General features: G+C 36.2%; 1 protein-coding gene across 1 annotated transcript in view; it reads left to right on the forward strand.

Annotated features, from left to right (window-relative positions):
• CSMD1 (CUB and Sushi multiple domains 1) overlaps positions 1-18,286 on the forward strand; it is a 1,295,699-nt gene that overhangs the window by 847,548 nt on the left and 429,865 nt on the right. Inside the window, exons 9-10 of the mRNA XM_075445037.1 lie at positions 2,640-2,764; positions 7,477-7,598. Of these exons, the coding sequence (XP_075301152.1) occupies positions 2,640-2,764; positions 7,477-7,598 (247 nt within the window). The remainder of the gene's footprint in view (positions 1-2,639; positions 2,765-7,476; positions 7,599-18,286) is intronic.

Here is an 18,286-nt window from a genome sequence, read left to right on the forward strand (position 1 = left end):
TGTAACAGTCCATACCTGTATTTGGCAGTATTTAGAGCTTTTCAATACTTTTTTCCTTTTTTTGGTAAGCCTAGACAGAATTAAAATTACATTAAAATTATTTTCTTGAAAGTATCAGTTGTCAGACTCATGGCATAAACATGAATTCTCATAATAGGTGCTTTGAAAAAGATGGATATTAAATAATATTATAGCAACCTTAGAGTATATTGTAGCCACACAAAAGATGTCCAGAACTATGTCAGTTATTCTGGTAAAACCTATGACTGCTCTTCTGTAGCCTGCCTGAAGTTTAATTAGAATTCTTGAAACTACTTTCAAAAGGTTGTACTTGTCAATGCCTATAGCTGGCATTCAGGTTTCTCTCCTCCTTGAATTCTAACACTAAGGTGCTTTGAGTACTTCATATTCCTACCTTGCTCTGTAATTTGACACTTTTGCTAGATTTTGGGTTTTTTTTTAATATGTTGTAGTCAGTATATTTATTTTGTGTCATGTGTTTTGTGATCAAGCATTTCAAAAGATGATGTCCACTGTGTGAAATATGTGAAGTTCACTTTATTAGACCTTAGATACAAGCAATTTCCAGAGCTTTGGAAAAAAAATACAATATACAGTATGGAATAATAGTGAAACAAATTGAATCCTCATAAGTGTATAGATTAAATGAACATGTTACATTTTATGTATCCATAATACTATTTTTTTTAATATTGCTGTAATGATGAAAACCCAGTCTCAACGTGAAATCCTTCTATTACTGCATCAGACATTAGAATATTTGTATTCCTCCTGGGTTGTTTTTTTTTTCCTTCTTTCTTGGTTGGGGGGAATAATCAGGTATATTCAATTCTAAACTGCAGTTGCAGACATCCAATAATTATATATTTAATTTCATTCTAATTTTTTGTATGTGCACAATTTTGTAATTCTCCTTACATGTCTTGATAGTAGCAAACTTCAGGGAAATGTTGATGCTTTCATGTTGATTCACACATCTTTATACTTTTGGGAAGGTCATTATCCAATATGATTTTTAAATCCTTCACTTCTCAGTTTACTTTTATCACAACTAAGTAACAGGATTTTTTGTTTCCTGTTTCCATAGAACAAATGTTCAGAGCTTATAATTTTAGATAGTATGAGAAAATACATTTAAAAATAGGTTTTTAGAGCATTTAAATGGCAGATTATTTAATCATAATATTTCTTTAGCAATAAGAAAAATAAATTGCATATTGATTTATGTATTTGGAATCATGCTTGGTCCATTTTTCTGAGAGTTTATAGAATGTTCTGAAGGGTAGTAGATTATGACAAATATAATATAAATACAATTTTAGAATATTATATTATTCTTCAAGGATATCATGCTTTCCCATGAACTACTGAAGGAAAGGGACAATATTTTCCCAATTCTTCTGACTTTTTCACATTTAACAGCTCAAGAACCAAGAGAAGCAGAGAAAGAAGAAGTTTTTAAAGTTTTCCTAGATTTGGAGCATCACATTCAAATTCTCAAATTAATTAAAAAAAAAAAGAAAATAAAAAGGATCCTATTAATGTGTTGTGAAAGAACTATAGCAGTACAGCGTAATAATGATAAACGATATAGTTTGTGATAATCTCTGAGAAACTAATAGAATACTCGTTCTTGAAGGGTAGGAATGAGCTTTCTGACTGCCATCTAACAATCCCCTGGTGTTTAAGACTCAATGACTTAGAAAGAACGAACAGAGAAATGTGCTTTAGCAGGATCACTTAGTTCACAACATGGGATTAGCAGATACAGATTTAAACGTGCAAGAGAGCTAACAACAAAACCAGTTGATTATGATGGGGAACAAAGAATGTCACAAATAATAAAAGGAAGCAGAAATGTAAGCACAGTTTAGGAAAGCTGTCTTTGAGATACACAGTAAATATGTACAGTTTTTTATTTCTTCATAAATATTGGTCAGCATTGTTCAGAGGAATTATTTATTTAAAAAAAAAGAGGTATAAATCATTCCTAAGAGATACATTTCAAAGTTACAAATGTAACAGTCAAATGTCAGTCTAATTAATAATAATTATTCATTAATTATTATTTATTATTTATTAATTTAATTTGATGTTTAAGTTATCATTATAGTTTTTAACAGGAAATTTCCACACGGTCAGGAACACTTAATGAATTATTACAATTTACTGAAATTCATTTTTCCTGGTCTTACATGTTGACAAATTACCATATCTAACTGCTTATTCTCTCATTTAAGAGAATATGGAGAGAATTAAATTATTTATGAAGTACATTTTGTTGCCTGAAAGAACTGCGATTATATACTTTCTTAAAAAAAATATTTCTCTAGGCATTCGTTAAAGTCATAGTTTAAAGGATGAAACTTAGTATCACAATTGCTTTACATTCCTGGCCTTACTTCTTTAAAAGGTGGACAAACTAAACAGTAGACCTGTTCCCTATAGTACAAGTTGATTCTTATGAACATAGTAATGATGGAGTAGAATTTCACATCTTTATTTCTTGGTTTGGACCTAGCAATGTTGTCATTTGGTGACATTTACATTTATTTGGGGGGGGTCGATATTTAAAATATATTTTAATTCTTTCCTTCTTCCTCCCATGTTTCTCATAGGGTGGGTGCAAGTGTACAGTTTTCCTGTGAAGATAATTATGTGCTGCAGGGTTCTAAGAGCATTACTTGTCAGAGAGTGACAGATACACTGGCTGCCTGGAGTGACCATAGGCCAATCTGCAGAGGTAGGTGCTATTTGGAATTTTTCATGAAGTTCGCAAGGGTAATTTAGGGAGCTAATTTCCTTTTAATACTTTTCATGTCACGTAATCTTTTTGTTATGTTAAACATATTTTAAGTAGAACTAGTTAGTTATGTTTAGGTTAAACTTTTCTAATTAAATTCCTAAATAGATGCTCAAAGAGATACTCCTTTTACTCACAAAGTCTTATGCTGAATGCCAGTTACCAGGGCAGCGAATGATAGACTGTGGAGGGAAGGATTTGCAACACCTGGACCTAAGCTTTTGCTTGTTCCAGAACAAGCTAAAGCATAATCTCACTTATATAAAACTCATATACTTATGAAAAAAGGTTTCATTACCTAGTTATTTCATAAGACCAAAAGGAAAATATTTTTTTCCTGTTGCCAGAATAGATTTTTCAGGTAGTATAAAGAAATGTGTGATGTACTTAGGAATGATGCTTTTTTCATTAAAGAGTGTAAACAGTTGTGGTGAGTTGACCCCAAACAGCAGCTAAACACGCAGCCCAGCCACTCGCTCACTCACCACCAGTGGAATAAAGGAGACAACTGGCAGAGCAAAAGCTAAAAACTCAGGAGTGGACATCAAGACAGGTTAATAAACGAAGTAAAGCTGTTCATGCAACTGAAGCAAAATAAGGATTTTATTAACTACTTCCAATCAGTGGGCAGATGTTTAGCCATTTCCTCAAAGCAGGGCCTGCGCACAAGTGATGGTTACTTGGGAAGACAAACCTGTAACCACGAATGTGCCCACTTCCTCCTCCTTTCCCTGAGCTTTATCGCTGACCGTGTTGTCGTATGGTATGGTATATCCCTTCGGTCGACTGGCATCAGCTGTCCTGGCTGTGTCACCTCCCAGCCTCTTGCCCACCCCCAGCCTACTTGCTGTTGGGGCAGTTGAAGTTGTGCAAGCACTGCTCAGCCACAGGGTAACACTGGTGTGTTATCCACACTATTCTAGTTAGAAATTTGAACCACAGCACCATGCAAGCTGCTATGAAGAAAGTTAACTCCATTCCAGTCAGACTTAATAAGAAAGTCTGTAAAGGAAGCTCTTGGATAAATTATTACAAGCTGTATGTAAACATGAATAATATTACATAGGCACATCCATGTAAAGACTGGACGATCGAAAACATTGTAAAAAAGACATAAATAAAAATCGTATTTCCTACTCTTTCCAGAGCAGCAAAGCAACTGTGATTCGGAAATGTCTCTTGAGCGAAGTGTCTTTAAACGAAAAATCTAAATATACCCTCTCAGTACTTGGTTTCACACTACTGCAGAATAATGTGTCCATGCAACTCCACCATTCACTCTTGTTTGGTGGGTTTTTTTCAGCTCCCGAATTTATTCTTGTTTGCTAATACATTGCAGAAATGAGCTGAAGTAATCTATGCCTGGTAAAAGTAATGCTCAGCAGAAAGGGGCTATTTGCTGCTGAATTATCTGTGTGTTATTACTAGTGTTTGCTGTTCCTTCCAATTTATTATCTGCAAGTATCTCTATTATGCTTTACTCCCTCCAGTAAACTTCTAACAAAATAGAATAAATTAGTCGTATACTTCCATTAAAACCTCAGTTGGAAAAACAAGTTACTTTTCTCAAACATACTTCCAAAATTGGAGCTAAAATTTCACGACTGTTGGAGGGCCAAGTCAGCTAGTCTCTGTAAGCAATTTGTTTTTTTCTAAACTCAGGTTAATATTGTTTAGACTGAATGCTGTATAATTCTGGTTCAATATTTCAGCGTTGCACGTGGTGCACATTTATGATTGATGGGAAATGAGAGATAGCAGTTTTATTTGTAGTCCGTATTATTCCTGATCCCTTTACTGACTTTCAGTGTGCCAGCATTCATGGTGCTCAGCTCAAGTATTTAATAATATAATACACAATACAAAGAACTGTTTACATTTTCTAATTGATCGTCAAAGAGGAAAAGCTGATAAACTACACGCATATGCTTAGGCTTAATGACTTAAAGCCTATGAGACCTACTGAAGAAGCAGAAATTTCCATTTACCCCAGAATGGTGACTAACAAAGTTGTATGACGCTGATGAACAGTCGGAAGAACCACCTTAATGTTAGCAAGGTCCTTACCTTGCTGGGCAGGGCACAGCAGGGGCTGGGGGTCCCCTGGGAACCCAGGAGCAACGGCGTCTGCCTGCCGGGCCAGGCCTCAGAGGCAGGGCCCATCCCGCCGCCCCAGGCAGGGAGCAGGGCAGACCAGGGGCAGCTCTGGCCCCAGACACTGGGCACTTCCCTGGGGATGGGGACAGGCCACGGCCACGCCGATCCATCGATCCATCAGAGCCTGAACGGGGGTCAGGATCAACAAAGACTGTGAGCGGGCACAGGCAGGGCTGTGGTGGAACTGCAGGCAACTGCTCCTCAGACACGGTTCAGGCAGGGGCTGATCCAGTCCCACCCTGAAATGGATCCCCTGGGCCCACAGGGCAGGAGTGGTGGGAGACCCCAGGTGAGGCAGCTCAGGGCAGTTTAGGCCTGTTAGTGCCCTCAGGAACTAAATGGTGCGAATGTAAAAGTTCCCAGTTGTCTTGAATTCCACACAAAAACCTTACCGCAATTCGTTCTTGTTTTCTGTAAGTGATACACAAGGCTAACTAACATTTTTTGTGCAGCGTTTTGCAGTAACTCCGCTTCCTAAACAGACCTCTGGGCAGAACTCCAACTGTAGCTTTTGCTTGGCTTTTTTTTTTTCCCCTTCCTCCTATTTTTTTTCTTTCCCCTTGAAGTTCAAGCAGGAGAAAGATAAGAGAATAACAGCTTAACTGAAAAAATGTCTGAAAGGGAGATGTTTCCCAGCCTTTCTTATTTGTGGATAGCTAGAGATGGTACAAACTGTATCCAAAAGCTTATTGCTACAAAGTTCCACCTCTGGATTAGTTCCTACTGTAGCAGACCTTGTGCAGGGTGAACTGAAAATAATCCTTGTGCAGGATGAATAATAATAATAAATATTAAATGTCTGCTAGTTGTGGTGCTGGAGGTGTGGTACTTCTACCAGTTACTGGAATTTAAGATCCTGTGACTCTGCTCTTGTTATTCTACCAACTAAAAGAATGTATTTTGCTTGATATAGTAGCAATATGCCAAGCTTTCTGTATTGCTAGTATGCAGCATACAGTGGCATACTTAAATATGATTGTTCTTTTTTTCCAAGTTAAGCACAGGCAGCTTGTCAGTGATGCTTTGGTTCCTTATGTGGATGAGATTTATTTTTTTTGCTTCTGCTGTTGTAGAACATGTGATGTGTCTGAGACTTAAGTGAAATTCATGGAAGTGTATTAGGACGGTTTCTATCATAAACATAGACAGGTGTTTTCACAGAAAACTGAGTCCTAGCTGAATCAATCTAGACATGGAGTTATAGTTAATTCTCAAAGTCTAGTCTCTAACATAGCAACAAAGGACCAAGCGCTGGTAGCAGATTGTGATGGAACGGTGGAAAATCTGAAAGTAGTTTCCTTTTTTCCTGTTTATACCGGTCACACTTCTGTTAATGGAGAAGAGCAGGTTTCCTCCCATGCAAGTCTGTGAGGTAAATAAAAGCTCATATTTCATTTCTGAGTGGAGGCAGCCACAGAGAAAGACAAAAACTAAAATTTTTCAAAGTACCATAAAGATGTTGGGTGCTTTATTCCGATATTCAGAAAAAGAATGACAGAGTTTTTAAGGAACATAGTCATTCCTCTTGCCCATACTGAAACTTAAGTAACTGAAGAGTCTAAACTACACCAGCAGTTAATTGATAGATTCCGAGTTTCAGATATTTCAAAATATGTGGTATCTAAGTACTTAGAAATGGTGTGATCTAGACTCTCTATTGTAGCATGTTGCTAAAGTGCTGTAGTACCATAAATCTGACAGTGGAATTTTAAAATGTTCTGAGTTCTATAACTCCATTTTATGTCACTGGAAACTATATGTCTAAATATTTTTTAAATACTTTGAGGTACTAAAATATTTTGAGAAGTTTGAATATTTTAGAAAATCTGTCCCTAATGCTCTTCGGAAAGTAACAACTCATAAAATAACTTGCTTTCAAAATGTTAACTATCCAGATTTGCTGAATGTGACAGAGGGATCGTGATGGTTTCACAACTGAATCTGTGCTTTACAAAAGTCAGGCTACTGCCTAGAACTATATTATATTTATTTATTTCCAATTTTATTTCCTCTGGTGTAAAGAGCTGAGGCACCACAGAATTCAAGTTTAGGCTAAGGATATACTGTTACATAGAGTTAAACATTGTGATGTGTACTTTTTGTGTTCCCAACCATGGAGAAATCACGGAGGAGAGCACATACTTCATCTTCTTACTTTCATACATAGAAAGCTCCCTCCATCCACTTGGAGAGGGTAAATCTCTCTCTAAACAGAGTATTGATATGATAATTCTGAGAAATTAGTTTACATGAAGTAAGAATAATGTAAATGCTGACCTGATTAATTGAAAAGTGCCAATTTCCTTCCTCTGTAGGTCATTTTTCAGGATTTTTTTGACTGGCTCAAATATCTTCAAAGGCAGATTGTAATAGAGTATATCAGCATAATAATACTTTCACGGCAAGTTGTTATTAATGCTATGGGACTTTTATAATGTTTATTTTAAACAGAGCAACTGATGAAAAGCAGTCTGATTTGTTGTTTATCATTTTAGCTAGAACATGTGGTTCTAATTTACGTGGACCAAGTGGGATCATTACGTCACCAAATTATCCAGTTCAATATGAAGACAATGCACACTGTGTGTGGGTCATTACAACAACTGATCCAGAAAAGGTATGCTTTGTCTCTTTGTCTCAATTAGAACTGTAGAATTTGGGATATGTCTTAAAATTATTTCAGACGTATTTGCACGAATGTGTGAACACATGCATGTGAGTAAATTCATTTAAATAAAAAAGTGACTAGAGATGTTAAGAAAATATATTGGACACTAGGGAAAAAAAATAGTAATAACTGTGAAAATGTCCACTCAGAGTAATAGTTCTCTATTAAAGTTTCCAAGTTATAAATACACTTTTTAATAAAATACATAAAATTATATTCAAAATCACAGATTGCTAAATGAGTTGATAGTGGATTTTCCAAGTTTCATCTTGATTACCATTGTTGAATCTTAGGATAAAACCAGACATATATCTAAGTACTTTGTCTGATCTTGTTAGGTGTTTTACTGCCTACAACATTTATCTTTTAAATCCACTGTTTTCCAATAATGATTCTAAATACATAGCTATGAATAATTATGCATAAAATATTAGTAATAATTAAGTATTCTTATTACACTCTAGTGTACTGACATGCATTTTTACTTGTGGTTCTGTAAAACCAATTTACTTCCTCAATAAAGCACATAGACTCCCTACCTGTAGGGAAAAAAAAAAAAAAAAAAAATCACTTATATTTTACTTTTCTGTAGTGAAATGATGAATAAAGTAATTACAATCAGTTGAAGAACGTACAGTCTATATGCACTTTCATAATTACAAAACATGTATTTCATATGCAAGTTTTTGGGAGACTGTATTCTTGACTTTGATGTAGTTAAGGAAAAAATGTTTAACTTTATCTCACCATAAATTAATGCAAATGTTTAGCTGCAGTAATAATTGTTTTTGCTGCATGCTTTTGTAGCATATTGTTGAGGTGTAAACAGAGTTTCATTAAATCATTAAGTTCACTTTTTCTTAAAGCAGATTTAATACCTCAATAAGACAAAAGTAGGAAAAATATCACACTATAGAATTTTACTGTAGCGGGACTGCTCTCTGAAGAGAAAGACCTTTTTTCAGTTCTGAACAGAACTGTTATATCTTATTTAGTATAGCAATTAGAAGTGACTGTCACTGACCTTTGACTTCAAAGTGATTAAATTGTATAGAAAATAGTAAATAATTTTGCATTTTTAAATATGGACAAGCACTTAAAATATGAAAAATGTCTGACAAATGCACCTACTCACATTTGTATTCAGTAATATGTAGTCTCACTGATTCTGCAAAATGCAGTATAGTTTTGTAAGAGAAACTGTAAGAGTGCATCAAAAGAAAAGTGAAATTACTACTAATAGAAGACAGGTTTGGCATCTTAATGGTTTCTTTATTCAAAATTATTCCATAATTTTTTCTGTTTTTTTTTTACCTTGACTTTTCAAGAATTTTAATTAAGTGTTGTTTTTCATATTTATAATAAAATAAATACAGCAATCTACTTGCTGATTGCAAGAAAGTTTAACTGTAATAATAATACAAAAATTGTTATTGACTCTGCAGTGTATTATTAAACTGTACGTTGTATGTTTTCTGTGGAGGCTCAGACTTACTTGTGGAAAACAGTAACAAGTGTCTACTACACTCTGTCTACTACAGTAACATATAAATTCTGTTCATTCTATACAATATATTTTTCTCAGTGGATTTAGGATTTTAGTAGGGCAGACCTTAATGATAGTGGTGTGGATTAACTTATTACTTTGTTCACTGGACTCGAAAAGGCACTCATAAGTAGTATTCTGTGGGCAGGGTGATAGTTCATCAGTCACAAGAATACACTGAAGGATTTGCACACCCAGACAGATTAATTACTTTATTATGTTCAAAATGAAGAGGCATGAGTACAAGGCTTGGAGCTTCCACCCACAAAAAATCCCACAGTTACATCCAGCTGGGTGGAAGGTAGAGAGATACACTAATAGATGTATTGATAATCACAATGTAAGAAGAAGAGGTGGAGCGTTAAGTCTTCCTGTTCCAGACGGGATGGGCAATAGGACATGTATTGTCTTTTTATTAATCTGGGATTTGTCTAGCAGTGCAACAAAGGAAGATTATTTTCTTAACTTCATGTATCTTGGAAAGATGGATATTTACTTTAGGACCATGATGGCTGAGAATGTGAAGTCTTAAAATCAGACATATTTAAAGCTTACAGTATCCTCAGGTTGCTTTCACATAAAGCCTACATCATACTTATCAGTATGTGTCAATACAAATCTGATATTGGGACTTCTATCCCAAAATAATTGAATTGAGAGTTAACACAGAGCTTTTTGGATGATAAAAGATATGAAGGAAAATGCTTTTACTTTACAGACTATCTGACCAAAATGGAACTCTTTTCCTACTTCTTTCTAAAGAAAAATATCTTGCTAGCATTTTGAAACCTGTGACCTTTAAGAAATCAATTACAAAAAAAAGTTTCAGGTTTCAAATACAATTAATTGATTTTAAGATAAGCTGAAAGTTGTGCAGCTTTTCATCCTTGACTTTTGTTGGAGTTATGAATGACAGGACTCTTGAAAGTTGAACTGTGTATTGAAGGTCTGATTTTAAGATTAGACTGAAGAACCTACTCTTTTTCCCCATCAGATTTGAAAATATTTGTCACAATGCTTAGGGTCTGTGTTTGATTTTCTTTTCCAAGAAGGTAGACAGTTCATGACATGTTGTTACCGTGTATTTTAAATTAGCTTTTACTTACTCTAGCAGTGAATTTCTGTCCCTTCATCAGGTTAGTTTACACATAGCGTTTTACAAGATAAGACAGTGTTTCCTCTTAACAGAAGATTCTGTGAAGTTTAAAGAAGATAGTCTAGTTGAGGTGGTGCCCTTGCACAAAAAATTTAACATAACGTGCTGGAATATTTTATAGAATAAATTAAATAAGTGACAGATAAAATTTTCTAAATTTTGCATTCTGGTGCTGTTAGTTGGGAGATTTTTAACGCCAATTCAAAATGAAAACAAACTTCAACTTCCTATGGGGCCAATAGCATAATTCCAGATTGTATCCATCCATATGAAGACCATTGTTAGGGTAATGTTTTTCTAGCATTTATTTGCCTTTTTCTGAGCAACAGAAAAATCTAAGTTAAGCTTGATTCTTCTCCTGTTCAGAGGTATTTCTGTTAATGCTTGTCTTATTTCGAAGAGTTGACTTTCTTCCCTTAACATTTATTTGTTTCCTCTGGGTCTCACTATTGTAGCTTCTGATCAGCATCCTACTGAGTCATTTATTAGACTTTTAGTACTTGCAAATACAACTTTATGGTGCTCTTTTGACTCTCTGTCAAGTACATGCTGTAATTCTTGGTAATTACATCGTTTTAGTTGTTCTGTTATGCAGTTTCTCAACTTTTTGGAATCAGTTACTTTGGACTGTTCTGAGCTCTTACTCATCTGTTGTCTTTATCTCTTTCCTTCTGTTAGCGTAATCTTTTCAGTATGTTCTAAGCATGCCTCTATCCCGCGCTGTCTCAGTTCATTCTCCAGGCTGTGCATTTTTTCATAAGACTTACTGCCTTGGATTCCTGCTGCTTTCACTGTTTTATGGTAACACTGCTAGATGCAAAGGCTCCAGTTTTCAGCTCCAGTGTCTGTAGTAGTGCAAGGTTTGGTGGTGTTTCAGCAATGATACCTAGTTTTGCACAATATTTTCCTGACTAGTTGCAGATTGTGGTATAGATGTGCCATGGGCTCCAATAGTAAAAAGAGACTATGTCCCAATTACTTTTCGTAAGAATGTACTTTCTCCACAGTACAAAGCATAGGTGGTATCTGTTTAGGCCTAGCAACTTTCTTTACAAAAAAAATTATTCACTGCAAGTGCCATAATTGAAGACATTGAAATTAATTAGAGGGAAGGCGTGAAACTTCACATACAGTTTTACAGGGCTGAGCCTTCAAGTTTTTGTGTAAAGTTGGACTATACCTTAACATGTTGTCATAAAATGGTATTTCTGATTTGTTGCCTTTCAAAGCACAGAGGTGAGGAAACCTCAGGAGAACATTCTTGCTCAGGAAAACTTTCCCCAGTTGACAGCTAGGGAATCCACATACTGTTAAGGTTGATTTTGAGATAATTTATTTTAAGATAGTTGATTCTTACAATACGCTCTAAAAGAGAAGTCTTGCTAAGTAGCATATGATAATATGCAGGGTTTTTTGAATGAGGTTATCTTGCTGATCCATGGATTGGTTCTAAGTTTGTGGCAGCTCAGATCTAATCCATTGATGACATCCCTGTCTTCCACAGATTCTTACTTCCATGTAAGTTGCTTACACATATATGATAATTTGCAATGGATTTAGAACCTTTGTTTCAATAGGCAAGTTTGCTCCAGTTAGATGGCGTTATTGCATTACGTGGAGTGTTTTTTTAGAAACCGTGTCCATAAATAGACTGTTTCTTCAAAGCTTCGTTAAACACAGGGCTTCTCTCCCTCTGAGTGGCTGATCAGACCATTCTGGCACAAGTAATAGGATGTTTGTCAGCATGTCTAATGTCTACAGCATCTGCAGTCTAACGCTACACTCTGACTGGGGAAGAAAGCTCTTGCTAAGCACCACGTGTCTCATCCCTGCAGAGATTACCAGAGCACTGCCACAATATTAATTTTTATCTATAGAACTTATCCTCTCTTACTGTACCACAGTGTTTTGGGCTGCAGAGATCTTGATCTCCAAAAATACAGAGATCTAAGAACTGCTTTCACTATACTTTTGTATATTCTTGGCAATGTACAGGGTCATTCTAGTGATTTGCTAAATTCTTACTATTTCATAAGTCTCAGGATAGATTTAATAGAGTGAAGGAAAAGGTCGTGAATTTAGAATTGACTCATTTGTACATCCTGTGCCATCTAGATCATACAAGGTCTTTTCCATGGTTAATGATTCTATGATTCTATACAAATACACTAAGAACTCTGTGAAAGGATGATTTCCCATGGTGTGTTGAAAATGAAAGTACAGTTTTATATGCTCTTCTGTCCTTCACACAGTGTTACTGCTGAATTTTGTGCCATATCTAAATGTGCATATTCAAATTTAAAGTTCTTTATTTTTCATTTGCTGGAACAGTGTCTTTAATTATATGGGGATATGGCATCATTGACAAAGGATTCACACAGTTTAGAATTAAAATTGTTAAGTTTCCAGTTATGCAACAAATACTGGTCAAGTTCCCTCTTGCTTTGAAATACACCAAGTGGTATAATTTAGAACACAAAGTATAACTAAAGCAATTACATGAGAAAGTTGTTATTGCAGTATAAGGATGAGATTTTAAACTTTCAGTGTCCTAAAATCTGGTACAAGTCTTCCAGGGTAGCCTTGATTCTGTACAGTCTTAAATACACTTCAAAACCAAAAAAAAGAATCTGTATATTTTAATATAGTGGGCAAAATGTACTTGCAAGCCTACTGGAAAAATCATATTATGTATAACTCACTACAGTATATGTTCATCCTCAGTTTGAATTTAAATACATAAATGGTAACACACAATGCTACATACGTACAAGTGATATTAGGAAAAATACATATATTGCACAAAAGCAAGCATGGTTTATTTTAAACAAAAGATATCTGTGTAGCTTTCTGTGGTTTGTGTACACTTAGTAGAACATTATTGTTTTTGTTAATAATGCTGATATTTCTACCTTTCAAGACATCAAGTGAGTGAGATATAGTATCGTAATTTCTATATAGTATTTTCTTATAAGGTTACTGAAGCTTTATTAGATGATACTGTAACACAAGTAGGGCTGGAACAGAAGACTGAGAAATCATTCTGATGTTGCAGACATTTAGGATGAAATTTGATTTGCATATATGAATGCTACATGTCTAAACTCCAGTTATACTTGGTGGAGATCTGTCAAATAGTCGAGTCAAAACAGTGCTTCATCTCATCCTTAAGCAGTCTACTAGAGGCTGAGATGGTAAATCAGTATTTCAGCTTTGTTCATTCTCACTGAATCAGAACGAAGAGTGATTAACACATTATAAATTTCGGCGTGCAATATTTAGTGCATACACAGCTTTGTGAAATAACGTATGCTACTTTAGGTGAAAGTCATGCCTCACAGCTCGAGTGGGAAGGGTCCTATAATAGCCACATGTTGAATGAAAAAGCATAACTTTGGAGTAGGGATATACCAGACCTAATTAAAAGAAAGTTTCCAAAAAAATCTTCTCTCCTACATTAATACATCTATTTCCAAGTGTGAGCCTTTTAGTGAAACTGATATATCCAAACAAAAAATGCTTTCTCTGTTGATTTTAGATGTCTCATTTGTGCATTCATTACAAGAGGTTTTGACTCTTGCTGTCTTTAAAGACTGTTGGAGTTAGTGATGGAAGAGGGACAGTTTAGATTAGTCTTTGTCTCATGATGAAAGGATTCAAGCACAAATTTTCTGCAGCACAGGAAAGTACTGTATTTCCTGGTTTGTAGGGAAAGCTAACTGAAGGAGCACTCTTAATGCTTCTGGCATTATTTCTTGTGATATTTGCTGTATTTTTTTTTTCTCAAATGACTTCTAGCATTGAATGCAGAAACACACCCAACTCTTAAGAAGTTTTTCCCTCCTAAAATTGCTGTAAATACAGGCTGACAGTTGTATTCCTTGTTGCTTACTTTCCCTCTGACCTCTGATGAAGGAGACCAACTACTGAGCCTGTGTTCAGTATCTCTCATTTGCTTTCAAGATATCAGCTAAGTTCACTCTACAGAGATTTAGATGTGAGGTATAGATTTTATGAGCCTCACATGGATCTGAGTATGACATACTGAGTTGGAAATGGCAACTCAGAGGAAAAAAAAAGTAGGACTTCTAGAAAGAAATGACAGAAGCATACACTGAAGGAATGGAAAACTGAAGAAGGAGACTTAGCAGTAAATTTTCTGTGATATTTTCTTTGATTTTACCATAAATCCGTATTTCAAAAAGACAGCTGGAATAGATTAGCTGGTAATGCAGCACTCACGGCAAAGAAAAGATTCAGCCTCCAAACAAAGTGATTGTATTAGAACGTGGCAAGGTTTTAATTGGCAAGATTAAGCCATGTGTTCGTGGCTTAACAGGAATTATTAAAAAACAAAAAATCTCAAAACCTCCAAAGTTGACAATTTTGTTAAATACAAAAGTATGACATTTAGGAAGTTCCAATGCTTCTCTTTCCTCATGTTCTAATACCAGGTCAAGGACAAAGAAAAAGAGTTTTCCCTTTCAAAAGAGGGCAATATGAAATATTTTCACTGTGACATGTTTATGCTGTATCTGCATGGGTAAGAATTATACAAATCCATTATTGTTACTGTTTTTTTGACTACTTACTGCAGTGAAAGCTAGCCGTATTTGCCTTTCTCATACATACACTTTTCCAGCCTCAATGGCTGTTAAATTCTTCATTGTTTTAGCCTATATCTTGCAAAACAAAAACAGGCTATTTCTCTTTAAATTTGTTTATTTTATAGCTAAGATAATCCCCTGCTCAAAAAATACAAAAAACCACAGAACTATATAACACGTAAGCATGCCTTCTTGTTTTTCAATTGCCAGAAATAGTCTTTAAAGTTTAAAAAACAAACACATGAACAAAACCACAAAACCCAAGAACTACAGCGACTACACTTTCATCATTGGCATTTATTGCTGTTCATCCTCTGTCACATACGTACTTCTGTTGTTGCTGAAAGTTGGGTTCTTGCCTCCAGTTTTTTTGTTAGAGGAACTTATCTGCTGTGAGTGCACTAGGAGTTCCTCCATCATTTCCTTCCCCCACTATTTTTTTTGTTCTTTCATCTTCCACTGCCTCAGTTTCTTCTTTTTTACTGTTTTGATCTTCATCAGTTTATTTCTTTTCTCTTTTAGCTTTAACCTTTTCTTCTTTTTCATTTTGTATATTTCCAGAGAGAAAAAAATTCAGATACAAAATTCAAATATAGAATCCTAATGATTTTCATGGTTTAAATGGAGCTGAAAAACCAATAAATATTCAACTTAGCTTTTTTTTAACAACAGAAAAACAATAAGTTTTTATTCGTAGTTTCTGAATGTAATTGCAATACTAGTCAGCATATGAATGTACCAGTTTGTGTGGTGACATATTATTCTACAAAAAATATATTCATTTAACTTCTCCGTAGCAAAAGGGCTTTTCCAAGTGGAGAAGCAATCAGACTCCTTGAGCCATAAGTGAATATCCATTAAATATCCATAAATATAAGACACTTTCTTAAGTACTTTGTATCCACACATTGCAGAAGAAAAATCAACCTATTTGTTATTGCTCATGTACACACCTACATATGCACTCTTACACAGAGACATGTAAAATAAAGAACTGAATGTTTTACTTGCACAATCCAAAACATATAAACATAGCAACATAAACACATTACTATTCTTTCATTATATTCAGGATATTTCTGGACAGGAAAGCCTCAGATAAGACCGTTCTGCCACTGTGTAAAGGAAAAAATAAAAAGCCTTCCATTAAATTTCCACATACTATTCTTATCTTGTTTGTTGTACAAGTTAGTTGCCAATTCCCTTGCTAAGAACTATCAGGCTTATTCAGTATTACATTGTCAAATGTATAAATCTAAGATATCAAGGTTTATGTGTAGATATTTTTCCCTGGAGGTGGAAAGTGTGTACAGCTATTCATAGTACATCATACCTGACAATGTCCTTGGATGTTGTTTATACACCATTTTTCTTCTCTTTTTTTCCCCCATTTTTTTTTTCTCTTTGTTTATCAGGTTTTCTACACAAATTATCTTTGTGCAGACCAGGTGCAGCCTGATGGGGTTGGTAATGAGGATGACATAAACCCACATTTACTATACAAGGACATCAGTGCTACAGAGTAATTTAGGCATCTACAGTTCTGGGTTACCTCACAGAGCATGTTCATTTGCTTTGCCTTGAAACATAGGTGGTCAAAGTTTCTTTGTGCTTGAAGCTCACTATTTATCTTACCTTTTAAGTATTTTTATGAGTACCTTTTTGTGGTGGTTTAACCTGGCTGGGTGCCAGGTGCCCACCAAAGCTGGTCTTTCCCTCCCCTTCTCAGCTGGACAGGGAGAAGAAGTACGATGAAAGGCTCATGGATCGAGATAAGGACAGGGAGAGATCACTCACCAATTACCATCATGGGCAAAACAGACTCAACTTGGGGAAGTTAGTTTAATTTATTGCCAATCAAATCAGAGTAGGGTAGTGAGAAATAAGCCCAAATCTTAAAAACACCTTCCTTCATCCCTCCCTTCTTCCCAGGCTTAACTCTCTACCTCCTCCCCATGAGCCGCGCAGGGGGGTGGGGAATGGGGGTTGCGGCTGGTTGATCTCATGTTGTCTCTGCTGCTCCTTCCTCCTCACTCTCTTCCCCTACTCCAGTGTGGGGTCCTTCCCGCAGGAGACAGTCCTCCATGATCTTCTCCAACGTGACTCTTCCTACAGCCTGCAGTTCTTCTTGAACTGCTCCGAGTGGGTCCCTTCCACAGGGTGCAGTCCTTCAGGAACAGGCTGCTCCATTGTGGATCCCCCATGGGGTCACAAGCCCTGCCAGCAAACCTGCTCCAGCGTGAGCTCCTGTCTCCATGGGTCCATGGTCCCTGGCAGGAGCCTGCTCCATTGCAGGCTCTCCATGGGGTCACAGCCTTCTTCAGGCCCATCCACCTGCTCCAGCGTGGGGTCCTTGACAGGCTGCAGGTGGATATCAGTTCCACCATGGACCTCCATGGGCTACGGGTTGCAGCCTACCTCACTGTGGTCTTCACTACAGGCTACAGGGGAATCTCTGCTCTGGTGCCCAGAGCACCTGCTCCCTTTCCTTCTTCACTGACCTTGGTGTCTGCAGAGTTGTTTCTCTCACATGTTCTCTCTCCTGCCTGCTGTTGTGCAGGTGTTTTCCCTTTCTTAAATAGAGGCACTACCGCTGTTGCTGATGGACTCGGCCTTGGCCAGTGCCGGGTCCGTCTTGAGGCCGGATGGCACTGGCTCTATCAGACATGGTGGAAGCTTCTAGCAGCTTCTCACAGAATTCACCCCTGTAGCCCTTGATCGCTATCAAAACCTTGCCATGCAAACCTAGTGAGCTTTTCTGCTGGGAAAATGTCAGCTGGTAACTTACAGGCAAATGATAAGAAATTCTAAGAAATTCACAGGCTGCATAGTGAAGTGTGCACATAGGAAAAAATCATTAGATTATTTTTAAAATGTTAGTATTTTATCAAATTACGACAATTCCTTTCAGTTTTCTTTAGCAATACTATAGATTTGGCAAATAGAAGCCTCTGGGTATTTACATAATAAATTAGTGTCAGCACTTCATTTAATTAACTCACTTTGGTGTACTGCTAAACAGGAGCTTCATATCATAAGTAAAGAGCCATTAGAGAGAACAGTAAATGGGAGACCAAAGCATCATATGTACGTTAAGAAGGGCAAATCTCAGATTTCAGGAAGATGATGTTAAAGGGGAAGGATAGAAGTAATTCTACTTATTGGAATTTTTAATTAGTATGGGAAATATGATTATCGTAGAATAAAAAGGTTTACAAAGTGTCACTTGACAAAACTGGCATTGGAGCTAATTTGATAGCTGAGATTCAGCATGGGAAAAGCAAGCTCGGAGAGTGTACTGTGTGGCCTGGCTTTACTTCTTTAGGAT

Source organism: Opisthocomus hoazin, chromosome 2, assembly GCF_030867145.1.
Source record: "Opisthocomus hoazin isolate bOpiHoa1 chromosome 2, bOpiHoa1.hap1, whole genome shotgun sequence".
Lineage (NCBI taxonomy): Eukaryota > Metazoa > Chordata > Aves > Opisthocomiformes > Opisthocomidae > Opisthocomus > Opisthocomus hoazin.